Below are 18,901 nucleotides of genomic sequence, written 5' to 3' on the forward strand. Positions count from 1 at the left end.
CCCTCCCAAAGCTCATGTGCTTCTTAGCCCATCTCCTCCCCTTACACTACAGTCAATGTCATTCCTAAATAGACATACATTCGATTATATGCTGCTAACAAAGCACACTACAATCCAAATGAAAGGAAAAAACAAACAAACAAACAAACAGAAATTACACAAGGTTTTCACCAGACCAGAAATAAAACTATTTCCTTCACTGCTTCATTGTTACTGTTAAGCCACAGAAACTTTGGAGTGCTGTCCTTCCCTCTATGGCCATGGAAACTGCTCTGCTTTAATCAGAGGGCTGAGAAAACCCCAAGGCAGGCAGCGCTCCCAGCAAGAGGATACTGAGATAAACAGTCAGATTCACATCGTGTGTGTTTGCTTGACTTCTTTGACTTGGTTTAAAAATCAACACAGTTCCTTCCCAGTGGCAAAACAGATAGAGACATGTACAGTGTGATGTAGAAGCTGGTGTAGACTATGAATATACATGTTAATATACAGTTACATGTGTAACTGCTCCTCTGCAGCACCAGTGCTTGCCTGGGACAGCATTGCAATGTGCCTTCGCTGGCCTGGGGCTGCCTGGGAAGCCCCTTTGTGAGAGGAATCCTCAAGTGCATCCAAAAAGCCAGTTCTACAGTCCACCTTATTTCTGGAAGAACACCAATTGGAATTGGAACCTGAGAACAAAGGCAATATTTTCCTCTTCAACATTTGTTTCCTTATACTTCCTACATCCAACTGTTCTACCCAGTGAGACTCAGAGCCCAGCTGTGAACACAGGAGATAGAGTGGGGTACAGAGCTCTTACTTGGGCCTGGAGGAGGTGCCCACATCATCCTTTCGCTTTAAAGCCACATCTGCCAATCTTCCAGAAAGAGGAGATCTTGTGATATAGAAGGGTCAGGAGGCAAGGAGGGAACTGCTCAGTTTCATGGAAAAGGTAAGCCTCCAGTTCCCCAGGCTCATGAACTTGGACAATATGGCAAAGAGGCTATGAAAAAATAGATTTATAGTTTACTGATACTTCAAGATCCCCAGAATTAGTGTCACTCAGAGAAGTTCCCATCATCGCACAAAGATTATGCTCCAGTAAAACAAAGGATGGCTAAATCATACTCTAACAGCCACAGCCTGGAAATTATCAGAGAAACTTCTAAGGCCTGCAGCCTTGAGTGCCCACACATGATATATATCATAGTTGTCCTAGGCAAAAAATGCACAAACAGACAAGATAAATAGGAAACTAATTCAGCTGTATCATGTCACTCTGTCATGCGCACTCACCTCACTGCAGAGGCACCCACATTAGAAAACAGCAACTCCTGAGTCTAACCCTGTCCCGACACTTGGCAGAGTTGATAAATCACATTCCTGCCTTGATTCACTATCCATGTCTGGGTCTGCTTCCTCTGCAAGATGAGCTCTCTTGGAACAGCTTCTACTCATGTGTCTTTTCAAAGACAAGCTACCATTTCTTGCGTTGCTCCTTTCCATACTGGGTATGTAAAAATGTTTTCTAGATTGAGCAATCAGGTCTTGAAAAGATGTCTGCCAGAGCCAGCATGGCCATGCAGTCACAGTCATACAGGAGCACCAGAAACAAATACACACTTGGCTTTGAGTAGTGAGGGCTCCCTTGTTCGTCTGGGTCATAAATTTTTACCAGTGCTGCTTCTGGGCTCAGATTTGTAATTTCTAAAACTATCAGGCTCCACACAGCAGAGCAACAAATAAATACAACCTTGAGTGACTGCCTCAGTACCTACAGCCTGGGGGCACCTGCACAGAGCAGCATGATGCACCCCATCCAATTTATTCTGGGCACAAACAGCACATAAATGCTCACCATCTGGGTGACAGGGGACATTAACCAGGAGCATGATCTGGTTCTTACATAGGACTTAAAACCATTTCAAGTCAGAGTGGAAGCACTCCAACAAATCTGAAATACATTACCACCTAGTTCACATATGCTTAGTGCTTTAGACTTGGAATACTCTATAGCTAATGTTATTTACAAACAAACTCAAGCAAAACGCAAATATTATTCCTTACAACTAATGTAATTATTAAACCACGTTACATGAAGTCACTAATCACAAGCTGAAAGAAAATAACTGACACAAAAGGACAATTCTGACCCAAGAGATGCATTGCCTCCCACTTCTCAGTCACACACACAAGAAGTAAAATTTTTTGTTCCTCCTGCTGCACATTGGTGCAAGCAAGATAAAATCTGAACGCATACATCTTAATCTACCCTTTAAAAATATCTTCCCTCCTTCAGGCCTCAAATTTGTGACAGATTAAGTTCTCCTCTGCAAGAGACATTTAATGCTAAGCAAACATTAACAGTCAGAACTGCAGAAGACAGCGGCTGACAGATGCTTTCCCTGGCTTGTCCCATCTCAGATCTGTGAGACATATGAGATGCATTTGTTTTTGTCTGAAATGTAGCTATAAATGTTCCACTTTCTCTTAGGCAGCTTATTCAACATTTTCCCCCTAGTACGAATTTTATCTTGGAAAATGATGAGGAGGCTAAAACACCCCAGCAGCACGGCCATGAAACATACCCCAGCTGCTCTCATCAGTTAGGAATACAGTCTAGGTTTTCAAGGCAATGCAATTTTTTTGTTCTCCAGCCACCATTTGTTTCCTTCCTTCTGACATTCATTTTTGCATGCCTTGAAGCCATACCTTGAACTTCACATATCTAAAGGCAGCTGCTCAACCACTCTCCCAAAAACTGTTTACACGTTTCTCCTTGATATCATTGACATTCTCCTCTACTCCCACATCCCTTTCACACAGGACTGAAACCTGTGGTTTCACTTCAATTGCACCTTCACCTTTACTGTGAAGACAGACTCACAGAAAAATGTAGGTTTGATATCTCCAGATGTACCGAATAGAAACACTCACGGACCCCAGCCTGTGCCAATTTCAAGGTCCGATCCAAGTCTAAAGTTTGAACAGACTGCTCAGGGTTGCATTTTGTTAAGTCCAGAGTACCTGCAAGGACTGAGACTCTCCAGTCTCCCTGGGCAGTTCTGCTGTATCAAAACTGTATCTGCTGCACAAAATACTAGCCAATGGCTTGAAGAGCAAATGGTGCTAACTTACACCTACTCCTACGTTCACATGCAATGCAACCAAGTAATAGTAGAAGACATATTTGTTGAAGCTCTCCAGAATCACTGCCAGACAGCCTTTAAAGGAATTAGAAAACATGGTCCAGGCTCTCTTCCATATCAATTCCCAGGGACTGTCCCAGTGGAGATGTCACTAGAAACATCTCTGGAGCTCTCAGGTTCACCTGTGGTGAAGGAATGCCACGGTCTGGCTTTGCTCTACTGCATCCTTTCCTCAGCAACTCCTCTTGGCTTGAAGGCTCAGCATGCTTGCCTGCCTTCAAAGTGCAGCCTTCTTCCACGGGGATTTCTATGTTCACCACTGGCGAGCAGTATGTAATTCCTTTTAAACAAAAGTGGTTGGGTTCTGCTAAAAAAGCTTGTCTAACAGATGGCTCCTTCCAGTAGAATATCACTGTTGATAGAACAGAAACAGGAGCAGATTTATAACTAGGAGACTGAAGGGGGATGACCTGCTGCGCGACACCTCACAGGTGACTTCACCTGACAGCAGGTGAGCTATGCATTTCTTATTCCTCTCCTGCATGCTACAGTTACATCAAATCAGCCCTGACAGAAACAGAGAGAGCATTTGAGATGCAGAAAAGCATCTTTTCACCTTAGCAAATCTCAGGACTTGAAGCACACAGACTTTTCTAGTCTTTAATTGCCTATGCATCCCATATATCTCTCTGTCGCCTGGAAGAGAAAAACACGCAATTACTGCAGAATTCAATAAAATACAGTCGTGTTAAATACATAACTTATTAAAACACACCGCCGTCTTAATTAACCATCTTAATTTAGTGTACATTAGCACTAATGAAGAGCTTTTAATACCCAGCGAGGGATCTGATTCCTCAGAATCTTTCTAACAACCTTTGGGGTGTTTTTAATGCCCACAGACCACACGTAAATCCATAGTGCCATTACGTATGCACTTCATACCACAACAGCACTAGATTAATCACAGCTGCACCTTCAATATTTCATAGGAGGTTTAGACAAACTTTAATCTGCTGTGACTTTACAGCCCATTTACTGGGAAAATGGAAAAGGCAGAGGAAGGGAATGGGATGCGTTTCCGGGAGGCCCATGAGAAGCAACAGCCAGAGATGCTGGGTGCCTCCCTAGCCACCTCCTGCACAAAGCTAAGCAAACAGCTTTCTCCCACCTTCTGAGAACAGTGAGAGAGGAACAGAGAAGCTGAAGCACTGCCTGCCCTGCCAGCCCCTTGTCTGCTCTTCTACCTGCCCCAGTGCCACTACCAGGTCTGCAGGCAGTGCAGCATCAGCACCTCAGGTCACAAGGGCCCAATGTGCAATAAGGGTTCTGGTTCATCCTCCTCGGACTGTTCAGGAGTACTCTCACATATTCCAAACTGATCAATAAGGCATTTGGGTCTCTTTCTCCTCCCTTGTGGTGTAAGCATGCCAGAATTTCAGCATGATCTCTGGAACGGGTGTATTTAACATCTGTTTCCCACAAACATTTGTGAACCTGCCTTTGAAAACTGCCTCCAGTGAAGACTTCTGTGAGTAGAAGTCTATAGCTTGCTGTTGGCAGAAAGCAAACAAAATGTTCCGAGGTGGCTGAAACTAGTACAGTATAAAACATATAATGAATATTCATAGCCTTTTTGTTTTATGTTAATCCCTCTTATTTTATGTCCTTCCTCTGTCACCCTGGAGCTAGTCCCTGAACAACAGTGAGGATGGCTCCCATTTGGAAACATGGAGATATGCAAACAGTCTCAACCAATTGCCCTGCTGCAAAGTATTTAGGGTACTGCCAGCAGCTGAGCCACACATCCACTGCGCTACCAGATGAGCCCCAAAACGGTACCATGTTTGGGGGTCAGTGCATTGTCAGAACACGTCATGCAACCACACAAGCTGGCTGCAGCATGCATGTAAACCTCCAGAGGGTGGCCTGCAGAAGCTACAGACAGAACATGAGCTGCCATCACTGCCACACAGTGGTGAGCTCCCCTTCCGGCACACAGAGCCCACCCTCACCTTTTTATCTTTTTCTTTTGTGTGTGGGGAATGCTTTGTCTTCAGCTTTGCACATGCAGCTGAGAGACAATTTCTCCAGCTGTTCTATCCCATGATGCCTTTACCCCAGGACAGCTGCTGCCAGGAGAAGATGCCTCTAACTTTAAAGCAGAAATGGCACTGTGCTATAGAAACCTATCATTAGGAAAATCGCCAGGATGATGGGATTCCTGCCTCTACTGCGTGTGCATATAATTACATCCATACAAGCCCTCAAAGGTCTGTGTGGGAGAGAAACTTATTTTTTTTTATTCCCCTTAAGTCACAATATTTTAAAAGAAATTACAGCACCACAGAGAGGAAGAGCCTGAATGCTTCAGAGGCACCAGCAGGTGCTGTGTCAGAAGGGATGAAAGAGCACGTTTGGTGCCAAACAATAGCAATACTCAATCTTACTCTGCAGCCCTAAAGGGGAGGAAGTCCGTGCCAAACAGACTCACTTTGGTTAATAGCTACGATTTTGTTATTAGGGAGAACTGCAGAAAGTGCAAAACCACCATGCCTAATTGTGACTCGAGCAAGCTGATGCCTCTAATTACAGTCACTGGGGAAACAGTGGAAGCTGGAGCTACAGTATAGGCCAAGCCTCCTTCCTCGGGGTTTGCCTCAGCTGCTGAGCAGCTGTGTCTAGCACACTGTCCTTGTCACCCTGCCCGTGTCATCATCCACTGTAGCTAGCTCCATGCCAGCACTGACTTCTTGCATTCACTGCTTGCAGAGCAGCTCTTCGTGGAGATAGTGTGTTGATGAAGGAAAAGCAGCTCAGCTTGAGGCTCTTGCTGGTCTCTGCAGTTTGGCAGAGATGAAGAGCCAGAGCAAAGAAACAGGAGGCAAAAAGCAGCTGATTGAGTCTGCAGGCAGCTGTACGAGAAAGAAAGAAATGAGCAGTGGATTGTGGAGAAACATCTGACTGGTTTTGGAGAGAAATCCAGTCTCCTTCATGTTAACTGGTGCAGAAAGACCACCAGAAGAGCTTAAGGGTGTCGTGGTTTATTTAGTGCCCCTAGCTATTGCCAGCCCCCTTTGCTCACCACATCTGCAGGATCTAGGAAACAGAAACATATGCCAGTCCACATACCCAGCCAAAGGGGAGCTGAAGGCAGAAGTTGCATCCTGCTGCATCTCCCAGCAGGTCACAACCTTTATCCTGAAGTGTAAGGTTAAACATCTCTGTGGCAGCAGACTCTGTCTCACATTAGTCCAATGCAACAGCTTCAGAAAAAGGTAAAACATTTGTCATTCCTGAACTAGAGCTTGGCACAATCTGTCAGTCCCATGTATTATCCTGTAACTAATGGCTTCTATATAAATAACTAGTTGTACTGGAATTTCATAGTGCTTACATAGCAAAGTCACTGCTGTGACACGACTCCATTACTGCATGTAAATCCAATTAGATCCCAAAGTGCACTGTGCAACTATAATCGGCCCCTGTGGAGCAGCGATGAGGGGACCTGCACAAGGCCATGCAACTAGATACTAAATTACAGTCAATCTACCTCCTCCTTAGTTGCATTAAAATGCTAATGTCACTGTAATACGGGCCCATTTACCAGCGATGACTACCTTGCCTTGCAACACTACAGTGAATTAGGTTGTTGCACTGCCTGAGAGCATTTAATTCCTCAGTACAGTTGAGCAAGCAAGGCCCTTAGGGGCATTTTATATCTTAAAACAATAACTTCATTGGCTTTTATAATGCTAAAATCATATGTGGCTGGGGATGGTGTTTATATGAATCTGAGCTGCTGCTACAACCACCCTAAGTCTCATTACCAAGCAAAGTTCTCTATACAACTGGACCATGTTCCCCCTGATCCTTGTCTGTCTGTTTTTAATGAAGACATTTCAATCACAAAGCAGCTGTGCTTAAGAGCACACTAGTCACACAGAAGAGGACAAAGAGAGTCGGACTGAAGCCCTTAAAGCTTCATATAAATAACACCAGCTTCCCAACAAGAACAATAATACAACACTTAGCAGTTAAGTTTTGTATTTACAACTTTGCGGGTTTTGTGCACAGACTACATGAAATCATATGGTGGTAAAATCTCCCACACGTATGCAAACATTCCAGATGGAAAGGCAGAAATCCCAGAGTGGAACATAGTCTCCTAAACGTTGTAACATTGGAAAAGCGCTCATGCACGTGTCTGAAGTACCAGCAGAGCATGAGGCCACAAGCCACCCCACTCCATTTAGTGGAAATGTGCTTACAGCACTATTCGAAACATGAACTGCTCACTTTGGCTCCTTCCCAAGCCAAGTTTAATAGATAATTGCGTCTGGCTCTTTCATACAGTCTTTTTCACACAGGCATCAGCCACTCTAAGAAGATCTGTGTACAGAACCAATGCAGCTTATTGCTTGCAACTCTTTTAAGTTCTGTTCCTCAAAGAAAAAAAGATAGCTCACAGGTGTACTTTCCCTCATATTAACCACAGGACAACAGAACCATATGGAACAGATTGTCTTTCTAAACAGATAACCCAAAGATTATATGCGCTGATAACATAATAATATTAACTCTGTTCATGAGATAAGAAAACCAAGGCTAGAAGGGGAATGGATGTGCTTGACTTCTTGAGCCAACACACAGCATGCTGCTCCCCAGTCCATTCTGAGACCCAGGAAAAGGCTGATTGTTTCTGGTTGACAACTTCCACTCCTTGCAAGGCATTTTCTGTCCCACAGAGAAGCTTACTTAGCATACAAAAAGGGAGGTAGATAACTGGCCTCCTATATCTGCAAATATTTCCCTCTAGGATGGAATAAACGAAATAAATGTCACCCACAGAGTGGGTCATGCAGTGGCATCACAAGCTGAGTGACATTACTGTCACATCAGGTGCTGCCAAGTGTTGAGATTCTCCAGACATTTGCACAGCACTCCAGACAGTTAGGGCACTAAACATAAAGCATAAACGCCTGCCACTTCTTCCTGTAGCTTGACAAATCTCACCTTAACAACCACCAGCTAGCTTCTTTGTGCTCTTTTCCATTCTCTTCTTCTATAGCCATGCTTTGTTTGCAGCAAGTGGCTTGGCAGCCTGTGACATTCGTGATTGTTAGGAAAGATGCAGGAATAGATCTCAGAAACACTGGACAGTTGCTGTGGCAACCTCGTCCTCTTCAGACCACAATACCCAACATTTTAAGAAGTTCTCGGATACTTTGCAGACTTAAGGGAAAAAATGCAGAGGAGAAAAACGAATGATTTTAAAGTAAGGAGGCAATCAAAATGGATCACCATGAGCCACAAGGCCTTGCCCTATCAAACAGATGATAATGATCTCTCCTTGGCAAGGAACAGCAGCAGACTCAGAGCAGCATTGTGGGGCATAGGCAATGGCCTGTGGGCAAGGCAATTTGAAAACCCCTGCTTTTATCATCTGTTTTAATGCAGAACAGAGCTCCAGAGAAGTGGGTTCTTTTTTGTTCATTTTGTTTTTGTAAGGAAAAGGTGGGAAAAATACCCCTAACCCTTTAACACCTTTTAAATGGGGGCCCAGTAATCTTAATTACTTTTTAAAAACCCCAAACAGAACAGAATGCATCAGCTATCTTACAAAATCATGATAATAATAATAATGATAATCTCTTTGTTCCATCTGCCTACACAGATGCTAAAACAAAACAGCTTTGCCAGGTTTAGGCAGTTTAGAAAATCAAAGTTTAGGAGAAACATCCTGTAAAAGCAGCCTATCATAAATGAAGGATCTCAAGAATTCTAAATGAAACAAAACTGCCAGAAATCTGAGAAGTGGCATTATTTATCGGATTCTGGTCATCTTTTCAATCCTGTTAACAATAAGAAAAACACATCTCAAAGTGCCATGAATTCTATACACAATAGGAAATTCTTGAGCCCACAGAGCTCACGACTCAAAGTGATGTAGTTCTTTAGGGACTAAATAAATCTCACAAGGTATAGGGGCTATATTTTAAGTAAAACTTGAATGCAACAGAGGTGGTGAGAAACAGCCTAGGCAAAGAGAGGCTGACGTGGAATTTAAATCATTCTGCTTAGAGCCAAACCGATACGCATGCCACATATTGCATGTGTAAATCTAAACTTAGTTTCACTTAATCAGTACCTTTGTACCTTTAACTTACTCCAGGACATAAAATCACAGCTAACATGGCGTTAAAGGTCAACACAAGCAATCTCAAGCACACTTGTTCTGATTAAGGTATGAACACACAACCATCCACCGAATAAGAAGGTGAAGGAGCAGAGGGAGAACCACAACCACAGTCCACAGGAGAGTCTCAGCTGATCTACGGGAAAATCAGTGCTAGTTAATGAATCCCATAATCTTGGCATATGTGTCTGTAGCTGCTCTCCCTTCCCTCAGAAGCAGCCCTCCCAACTGAACAGCTCAGATGGGGGGGGGGGGGGTTGGGAGCAGAGGAGGGGGGGCAGGACTAAGCAAGGTCTAGCCAAGGCGTGCAGGCTGGATCCCAGCTGCTTTTGCTTTCCCAATGGATAACAGATACTGCATCAAGATGCACAGTGTCATGCTGGTGAATGCGCTGCTCTCATAACACCTCATTTTTCTTTCCATCTCAACTTATTCTGAAAGCGTGTGGCTCATTGTCTTCCTTCTTCTCCTTTGTCCTTAACTTGTGGCAAAGGTAACACAAAAGAGAGGTGGCTGGTTATTGCTAATGCATTTGAAAGCATGACCATTAAAAAGAGGGGTTATTCTGGAACATGTCATGGTTTTACTTGCTGTTTGCACAGGCGGCTAATGATCACCCTAATAGCTTCTGTCTCTTAAGTCATAATAAGCTTACAAATGAACCTATTCAGCACGAATTAAAAAGCGAGAGATAATAAAAAGCTCCTTTGATTACAGCCTTTATGGAACTCTGTATGTGTTTGTTCAGGAGGTGCTGGGTGCCCACCTGCCTGACAGAGCTGAGTGCCACATCAGAGCCATCTACTCCGCTGCCCCCATGCAGGCGTTGGGGAATGTGGCCACCCAGGCCTGGTCCACTCACCCCAGCTCTTCTGGGGATTAGGGAATCAAAGGAGCCTAACCCAACCTCTTCTGCTGACACCCAACATGATGAGCAGTCAGTGCATGTCCCTGGGCAGCTAGCGGGACGCCTTGACAGCCCACTCTGGTTACAAGGCATCTGTTTGAACCTGCAGTAAGCTAGGCAGGACATCTATCTCTTTGAAAGGTGAAGGCCTTGTGGCTCACAGTAATCCATTTTGATTGCCACCTTCTTTAAAATCAATCATTTTTCTCCACTGCATTGTGGCTTTGCTTCCCTAAGGTGAGGGTAACAGGGAGCTTGTTTCTTTTGTCACCTGTAATGCTTTCTCCACTATAGCCTTATCCTTAACACTTAACTGCTCAGAGCCTGATCTAAATCCCACTCACATTGCTGACAGACTTAAAAATGTCATCAGGAAAAGAATAAAAAGAATGTTTCAGGTGAGAAAAACACAGTAAAATCTGAGAGTTCATCTTCATATTATGGTTCTGGGTCAAATATTGCACATTTGCAAAACAGTTAGAAGAGCACACCCTTATTTCCCCTTTGGGAAAAGAACATTGCGTACAATATGTATGCTTTCCCAAAATACCCTTAATCCCTGAGCACGGTGTATCAGCAGGGAGCTTAAGTGGAGAGATGTGGGGAGTGAGTCCTCTGGCGCACAAGGAGTGCAGCCTGAGTGCTGAGGGAGCGGATGCAGGGCTTCCAGGCAGCCTGCACCGTGGGGCAGATTTCAGCCGTGCTAAGTATCACATCTGCTCTTAGAGAGCTCATCCTCTAAGTAAGCACTTCTGTGTTGCCTGAAAGACAAGACCTCTGTGTGGAACAGACCTTTTCTGCATCTCCGGGAGACTGGCTGGGGTTAAGGCAGGTCAGATGATGAAATAAAGATAGCTTTGTGTTGATACTACCCACGGTGCCTATTAGGAAAGCCTTAATTGTAAGAAAACATTTCTCAGCAAGGATATTTAATACAGTGCCAAAAAGTCTCCCCAGGCAGGCTTTGTTTTAACGTTTGTGAGCTCTGGGGAGAAAGGATTGTATCTCTTGTATTGAAGTGGTTCAGGGCCAGCACGGTTTTAGCTCCATTGTAATCAGAATAGCACACAAAGGCAGCAGAGGAAACTTCTCTACAGAACCATTTGCAAGATGTTGGGAATAGCCTGGGGCAAAACCTGAAGCACCATCAATCATCCCTATATGTAAGAATTGGCGTGCACTGACAGGGTGTCATAAGGACTCATTCAAAAATGAAACAGCAAATTTAAACGTGGAAATACTCAGGATGCTGATGAATTTTCTTTTACTCAGCCTTTGTTAATATTTCACCTGTCAGGAGTAAGTAACTGAAGACATAAAATTTCCTCTAGCCCAAATCAAGGGGCTGAATTAATTCCAAATGTACCAGTGAATGATGAAGGCAGGATCTGAAACGCCAACCATGAGGAAGCTCACATGGTCTCCAAACAACACAAAATCCACTCTGTGGCTGGGCAGCAGAGTGCCTTGCCATTCACACCCAAAGAAGCAAGAACAGAGTTGGATCTGGTCCAGCAATTCCTATTTTTACAAAGACTTGGTAATCTTTTCAGGGAGAACAACGAACAGAACATATTGACAAAACCAGATCTCCTGCAAGGGACAGAACTCTGCCAGCTAACCTCCACGTCAGTCAGGATTGGTCTGAATTCTGTCTGCAAAATCACACCAGCTTTCGATGGCTGAAGCTGACTATATTCCACCTCAGCTGTGCCTCTTTCTCTTGATCAGCATGACATTTGAAAGCAATGCTCCCTTCCAGCCAAAACCAATATATTTTTCTAAGTATCACTGGTATGTTTGGAGGGCAAAAAGCCAAAGCAGACCAAGTTTAGGTTGAGACATTGGGAGCAGTAGATGTCCAAGCAATGCCTAACATGGCCAATCGGATGTCTTGGGGCATGATCCTGGTTAGCCTGATGCTACTCTGAGCTCTGCACCCACAAGTCTGGAGCAATACAGCATTTAATGGCCTCCTCACCCATCACTGCTGTCAGCATGGGGAGAGGAATCTTTCTGAAAATATTGTGGAGTTTTGCTGCATTTAGAGATAAATTATGACAAATTTCAAAGCATGACCTGTGGTCACCATCTTGCATGTCTGATGATACACGAACCACCTTGTGTCATTAATACCACTTCAGCATTGTGCGCTTTACATATTATAGTGTGAGAGCCCCTTATGAAGCCCCGTGACTGCCTTCCCTTTACATGCAGGTAGGAGACTCAGTAAGCCCGCCTGCCTTTGTTCCAAGTACTCAGCAAGTGTTCCATGCAGCTTCTGCAGCCCCTTGCTCTAGTGCTCCATTTTTTCCTTTTATTTCCTAACTTTCCCTCTCTTCTGCAAATACACTGCTTGACACAGGTATCTGCACTATATATCTAATACAATATTTTTGCTCTGATTTTTGCATGAAAGCTAGCAAATTCAGCAAACGTGACTTTGCTCAGAAGCATCCAAAAATCTCTGAGTCAAAAAGTATGAATGAAAGAATAAAAGTGGATGCCAAGCAAGCCCACATTTAAGCACTTCACATATCCTGTACAGAAACATCAGCTCCTGAAATTCAATCTTTGGTGAGATGACATCTTAATAACATCTTATTTTTCCACTATCATTGGTCAAAACAGCTCAAGTTTCTCAGCTAATACTTATCTGCCACTTTCCCTGCTATCTTGGAGGATTAGAAGTGAGTAATGCTCCAAAGCATTTTGGGGGAATAGCCAGGATATCCTCCTAGCAAAGTCAGAGGTGACCGGATAACTACAGAAGCTATCAGTACAGACTGGGGGGATTCATTCCTGTAAGTCAGTGTAATACTGCTAAAGCCTGTACCAAACACCTGGAACAATGACTTTACCTCCACTTAATCTTTACCGTTGGCTCAGTGATTCCAAAATTAGTCCTTTCAGCTGGACTACTGCTTGGGTGACAGATTTTTTTTAAACCAAATTAATTAGAGGGCAGGATATTTTTCTAATGTCAGATCTCATTCGGGGAAAAAATGACCACATGGGTGGATACAGCATCAGCAATTAACCTACAAAACAAACTGATTTTAATTAGGATGTCAGCTGTGCAATGGTTTGGCCAAGGTCTCTGCTTCTAGTGGTATTATACTTTTGCAGGAATCATAGACGAGATAAGGAGGAATTTACCTCACACATCCCTTCTTTATTTTGAAGAAACTGAATGCAGGATTCAGTTCATGAGGTTGGTTTTAAGCACCACTTGTGGTTACTACCTTAGCTTTGTTTGGAGACCCCCATTTTATAGCCTAGATGTAGCAGCTTATAAAAACAAAGGAATTTGCCTGGAGCAAAGTGTCTTTAACCTCAATGTGTTTGAGTTATCTTTGTTCAGAACCCATTTCACTTTCCCAATCCCACAACCAGACTGTGGTCTGATCAATCAGCTTCTCCTCCAAAGGAGGCCACATTTTTCTAGTTGAAATATATATGTAAGAAGGTATGTCATGACTACATTCCCTTTCCAGGATCTTACTGCAACTAAAGGCTTAGTGAGTGTTTTAAGAGAATATTTAAAATATGGGGGCATTTGCCTTTTGAAAGATGATGTAATTTTTTTGTTAAAAGATCTAAATGTAGATACACCAGAAAAAAACTGTCCTTTCCATAAGCTAGGATAAGCTATGCCGCAGTAGGGGATTTTGATGCTCTAACTACGCAGGAAGATCTAAATTAGCAACCCTGCACAGCATAGGACAAAGTTTCTTAGCATCTGCCCTCTTCAAACAATGTACAGTTTGAGCTCTCAAACCAACGCAGCTTACTCCAAATCCCAGCACAAAATACAATCAAAAGCCTTTTGCTCCCGTCTGTTTAAACTCGGGCACTTTGAGCTTTACACAGCCATTAAAAAAATACACCCATGAACAAAAAAAGGAAGAGGAAAAAAGGCCCACTTAGATCTGACCTGCAAAAGCATTACTTTACACATTAAACTAGACATCTACCATTAATTACAAAGCTTAACAGATTCCTCAGCCACCACAAAATAGAATATGCACTTGTAATGACAAATGAAAAAACTACATGAAAACATCAACCGTGATTCTGTGATTAACAGGATATACTTTAAAAAAATGGATAAATCATGACCTACCAATCTTCCTTGAGTTCATTCTTAGGGTAAAATGCAAGCAGAGGCCAACTTCACATCAAGCCCGAAGGTCAAGCACTCTGTCATGCCCTCACCAGCCCCTAGGCAGCCTGTCAGTCCACAATGTCAGCTGTTAGAACCCCAGGCAGCAATGAGCTCTTCCAGAAATGGGCAAATCCAAGACCTAAGCCAAGTTCTTATACTTGGGATTGCTGCACAGAAAGAAGCACCTGCAAAGTTGAATGCATTTTGCAGCCTTAACTCTTCACTGACAGAGGTTTTCAAAATACCAAAGACAGCTAATGAGCAAGTGCAAGCAAGAAGAAAGTCCTCTTGCCCTTCCAGCTTCAAGTAATACCTCTGTGAAGAGAACCTTACAGACCTTGAGTATTACATGACCTGCACAAGAGCTGAGGCCTCCTTCTCATAAGATGTTCTAAACAAAGCTAAGTCCCACCGGCTCCTCTGACTACCAGCATCTGTTAGCAGGACAGCAAAAGGGACATCAGAGTACCAGCTAAGGAAGTCTGACTCTGAGAATATGCACTACGAATGGGGAAGAGTTAGTATAATTACATTAGTAATGGTAACTGAAGGCACTGCCACATCATTGTTTTCTCCTTAATTTAACAAAAAATATAGTGTGACATGGCTATAATTGGTGGGGGGGGGGGGGAGGGGGAAGGTGAATCTGTTCTGTTTTTGCATAAGTCTGACTGTGATTATAGAAGGTTGACATGTGTAAGAGGGAGCTACTGAACATTTAACCTTCGAAATGAAAGCTTGGTTCTCTCTTGTCCGTTAACATCCACATGTATCTTCCATTAACTCTAATTAGGGTTAACGGGGTGTTCACACAAGTACCTCCATAATTAATGTTAATTGCAGTGATGAGCAAATGCTGATGGGAGACAAAATGCCAAGTTTCTTCTGCAGGGTTAAGCACCCAGAGCCCGGATGTCTCTCATTTCCATCTTTTCCCATGAAGGCCCCTGAAACAACTGCACACATCACACAGACTGACACACTGAGTCTTGCAGCAGGAGACACACAGAGTCATGAGTAACAGCACACACTGTTATTTATATGAAAAGGAAACATGGACACACAAAGCCTGACACATACTACACTGACTCACTTCCAGATGCTCACTGCTGTTACAGCCCTCATGGTAACACAAGACCAGTACAGACTGACACTTTCTCTCTCCCTTTGAGATGTCCAGGAAGCACAGAGGAGCAACTTTCTTCTCTGTCACATATTAAGATAAGTCACTTTCAATTAACAAACTGAAGAGCAAATAAGATTATCACAACAACCTCAATTACCCTTACTAATGCCATTACACAACACCTGTTTGATAGGCTATACAATATTCCTAGATCAGACATTAGCAAACCATTAAAACTGTAAATGAGAAAAAGCAAAATCATCTGCCATCATCAGAACAGCAACAATCATGCACCTTCTGCAGTGCTCCTGGCTGAAGCCCTCAGCCCCACAGCAGCTCATTTCAAAGCATTAGCAGTCTCCTCTCTCATCCCATCATAAGCTGAGAGTTTCCATCAGATCTGTGAGATTCTGAAGCAGAGTAGAGTTGTAAGCTGTCTTTAGTTGGGCAAGTATTTACAAAGCCTCTGAGAGCCAGAGGAATGCTCTGCTGTTTCCCTCACGAGCTGCAGATATTATTAGTAGAAACCTTGCAGTGCTGAAGCCTTTCTGTGGGGATGTTGCAGAGGGCAAGAAGCATCAGGAGTTGTGGGGAGATCCCATGCAGAAGCCACACAGGAGGAAGAAACAGGATACAGTCCTGCTGGTGCTCAGTGCTGGAGCAAGAGCTGGAACTGTGGAAAATCTGACTCACCCATCCAAACCCTCCCCATGCCCCAGTGTTAACAATCCTCTGTCCTCTGGGACAGCTCCAGCCACAAAATGCATGCGGGCAGAACTCCCACTGAAATTAGTAGGTGCTTGTCTAAAGGATGAGGAAAAAAAAAAAATCAATTAGTGTATTTGTCTGCTAACCGACACCAACTCATATTGCATTTCTGAAGAGACGCGTCCCCCAGGACTCACATCAGAAGTGGACATGTTTTGGCTTTGTTACATAAAAACAACTGCTTTCCTTGCTTTACTTGCTGCCCTGGGGAATTAGTGACTCAGGCAGGATGCTGAGCACTCAGTGGGATTTATTTTCCAGCATGTTGAGGTCTTTTTTAATCGGGTATGCTGTCTTATTAATGCAGCTCCATTCAGACTAAGATTTTCAATAAATCTTCCTGCCTCCTCATTTTACCATCACAATTTTTCAGATGAGCTTGGGGGATTACTGTTCAGGAAAGCAAGGAATAGAAAACACAGAAGGCAGAGACTCGAGATGTGTCCACTGCCTGTGAGGGTGACAGAGCCAGCTGTGTTTCTAAGGCACCAAGCCCTGTGCCATTCCCTTCTCAGCTCCTTTAATCCAAAGGGAGCATCACTCAGCCCCAGGCCGTGCCCTCCCCACACAGGCACTGCTTTTTGCGGCACTTGGCCCCACACTACTTCCTCTCCCAGGTCCATACTCCCACAGACACTTCTGAAGATAAATCTGTGTGTAGCATTGAAGCAGCCACCTCACTGCAGAGTCTCACGGCCCCACAGCTTTGTGACGGACCAAAGTGCCTGCAGGAAAAAGCCCTGCCCTTTCCCTTGGCCAGGTTTGTTCACAAGAAGCACTGTTCTGTAACCAAGCAGCTACACCCAGAAGAGGAAAACAGAATATTCTTGCTGGGACGGTATGGGGCCGGCAATCATTTTAGCTGTGCTCTAAGTGTAGAGACTGTTTCTTCCTAAACAAAGGCTTGCTTTTTTAAATGCATTTTGAGTGCTCACATATAGTATTTTTTACAACCACCCAAAGCAGTGGAAGTACATTTAAAAGCAATGGAACCAAAACCAACCAGGATTCTGTATCACCTCTCCACTCTGGCTCATTTGAAAACACACAGTGAAATAGAAAACGCAGTCAGTTATAAGTAACACTTGTAAAATTACTTACACTTTAAGATCAGTATCGTAAAGTAGCAGGTTTAAAATAAGGCAAAATGCTAAGCAGCTAGTTGCAGGACGTTTTTATAGTCACTGGAACGAATGTCCAGTAAGTGTTCACAAAAACCTGAGTTAATTGAAACTTCTGGCTACTCTGTATTTTAACTGGATGGCTGGCACAGCTTCAGCTCCTTGCCAACAGGCTGACAGAGATATTGGAACAGAGAGCAGAAGAGAATCAGCCAGCTGCAGTGAGCAGTCAGTATATAAGGAGCTTGTTTATCTTTTCTCCATTATTACTCAATTTAGTAAAGATACTCCCCATGAAGCCAGTTAATATTCTCCAGGGCCCCGTGAAACACAAAACTATATTGGCAATACAGGTAGTACAAAAAAGATGGATCTTAACTGAAATAATTTGCCCTCACTAGGTATTTTTTTCCCCTTTTCCCTGAGCAGAAACAGAAATGATAGAAAAATTGTACGATAACTTAATCAGAAGCTCAAAACGTGTTCCGTGGTATATTTGGTATAATTCATAGTTTCTTGACATCTCTTTGTCTTTTTGTCAATCTACTGCCCAGCTCACCTTCACATCTGTTCTATTTAGCTCTAAAGAGACAGCCTTCCCTTATAAAGTGTATGGAAATGGAATTTGTCACAGTGAAGGCTTATTCTTATCTAGGGATGCAATCTGATTTTGTACAGGTTAGGAAATGTGCTTGGAACATATGTGTGTGTTGGGAACTTATGGAAAAAAGAGTGCATAAAACAACCGATTAGATAGATGTTACTATCTTACATGGAGCACTGCAACTGGACGCTGAGAGATAGTCTCCAACGTAGTAACCAAAAACAGCTGCAGACTTGCTGGTATAGAAGAAACAGCAGAAAGCTTCTGTAGGGGAGCATGGACCCCGGCTAACTTCTCAGGAATTCACATCAGGCAGATGACATGACTTTTTGCCCTGCCAGATCTACGAGTCCCCCCCATAGCACAGCTCTGCTGCAATGGAGCAAGCAGTGGGCATTGTGTTTGGGTGCTCCTCCTGCTGACCAGCCTCAGCCCCAGCTGCAGGGAAGGCACCAGTGCCACTGCCAGCCCAGGCTGGCATTACTTAAGGACCAGAACTAGCCACAGAAATCAACTGCATCCAGGACTCACTCATAAACACACACACACACAAATCTCTCTCCAAAATAAAATTAAACACGGTTATAATCATCTTAACCATAGCAGATACTTCAGCTTGCAAACACTCTCAAAGCTGCAGTGGGCAATAAATCAGACATGTCATTTCTGGCAACTCATCACTGGAGTTGCTTGCTACGTGGCCAAAATAAATAAAGAGGCTTTTTTCCTGGTGATGCTAAGAGCCAAGATTTCTTGTGCTGGCTCTTCTCTTAACAAGCACTCCTGTAAATTACAATCGCATTCAAATTTTGCATTCATTTCCTAATTATTTCTATCTAATTACTGAGTTGCTAGTAGGTTTGGTTCTCATACGCTG

The 18,901-nt window shown here is 43.5% G+C and overlaps 1 protein-coding gene across 3 annotated transcripts in view; it reads right to left on the minus strand.

Annotated features, from left to right (window-relative positions):
• TSPAN18 (tetraspanin 18) overlaps positions 1 to 18,901 on the minus strand; it is a 107,515-nt gene that overhangs the window by 23,343 nt on the left and 65,271 nt on the right. The window contains exons 1-2 of one of the 3 annotated variants that reach the window (XM_072338651.1): positions 3,748 to 3,822; positions 803 to 985 (exon numbers count right to left, since the gene is read on the minus strand). The exons of the other annotated variants lie outside the window; for them this stretch is intronic. Of the exons in view, the coding sequence (XP_072194752.1) occupies positions 803 to 830 (28 nt within the window). The 5' untranslated portion in view covers positions 831 to 985; positions 3,748 to 3,822. Of the gene's footprint in view, positions 1 to 802; positions 986 to 3,747; positions 3,823 to 18,901 lie in introns of those variants that run through there. 3 annotated transcript variants of the gene reach the window in all.

Source organism: Excalfactoria chinensis, chromosome 5, assembly GCF_039878825.1.
Source record: "Excalfactoria chinensis isolate bCotChi1 chromosome 5, bCotChi1.hap2, whole genome shotgun sequence".
Lineage (NCBI taxonomy): Eukaryota > Metazoa > Chordata > Aves > Galliformes > Phasianidae > Excalfactoria > Excalfactoria chinensis.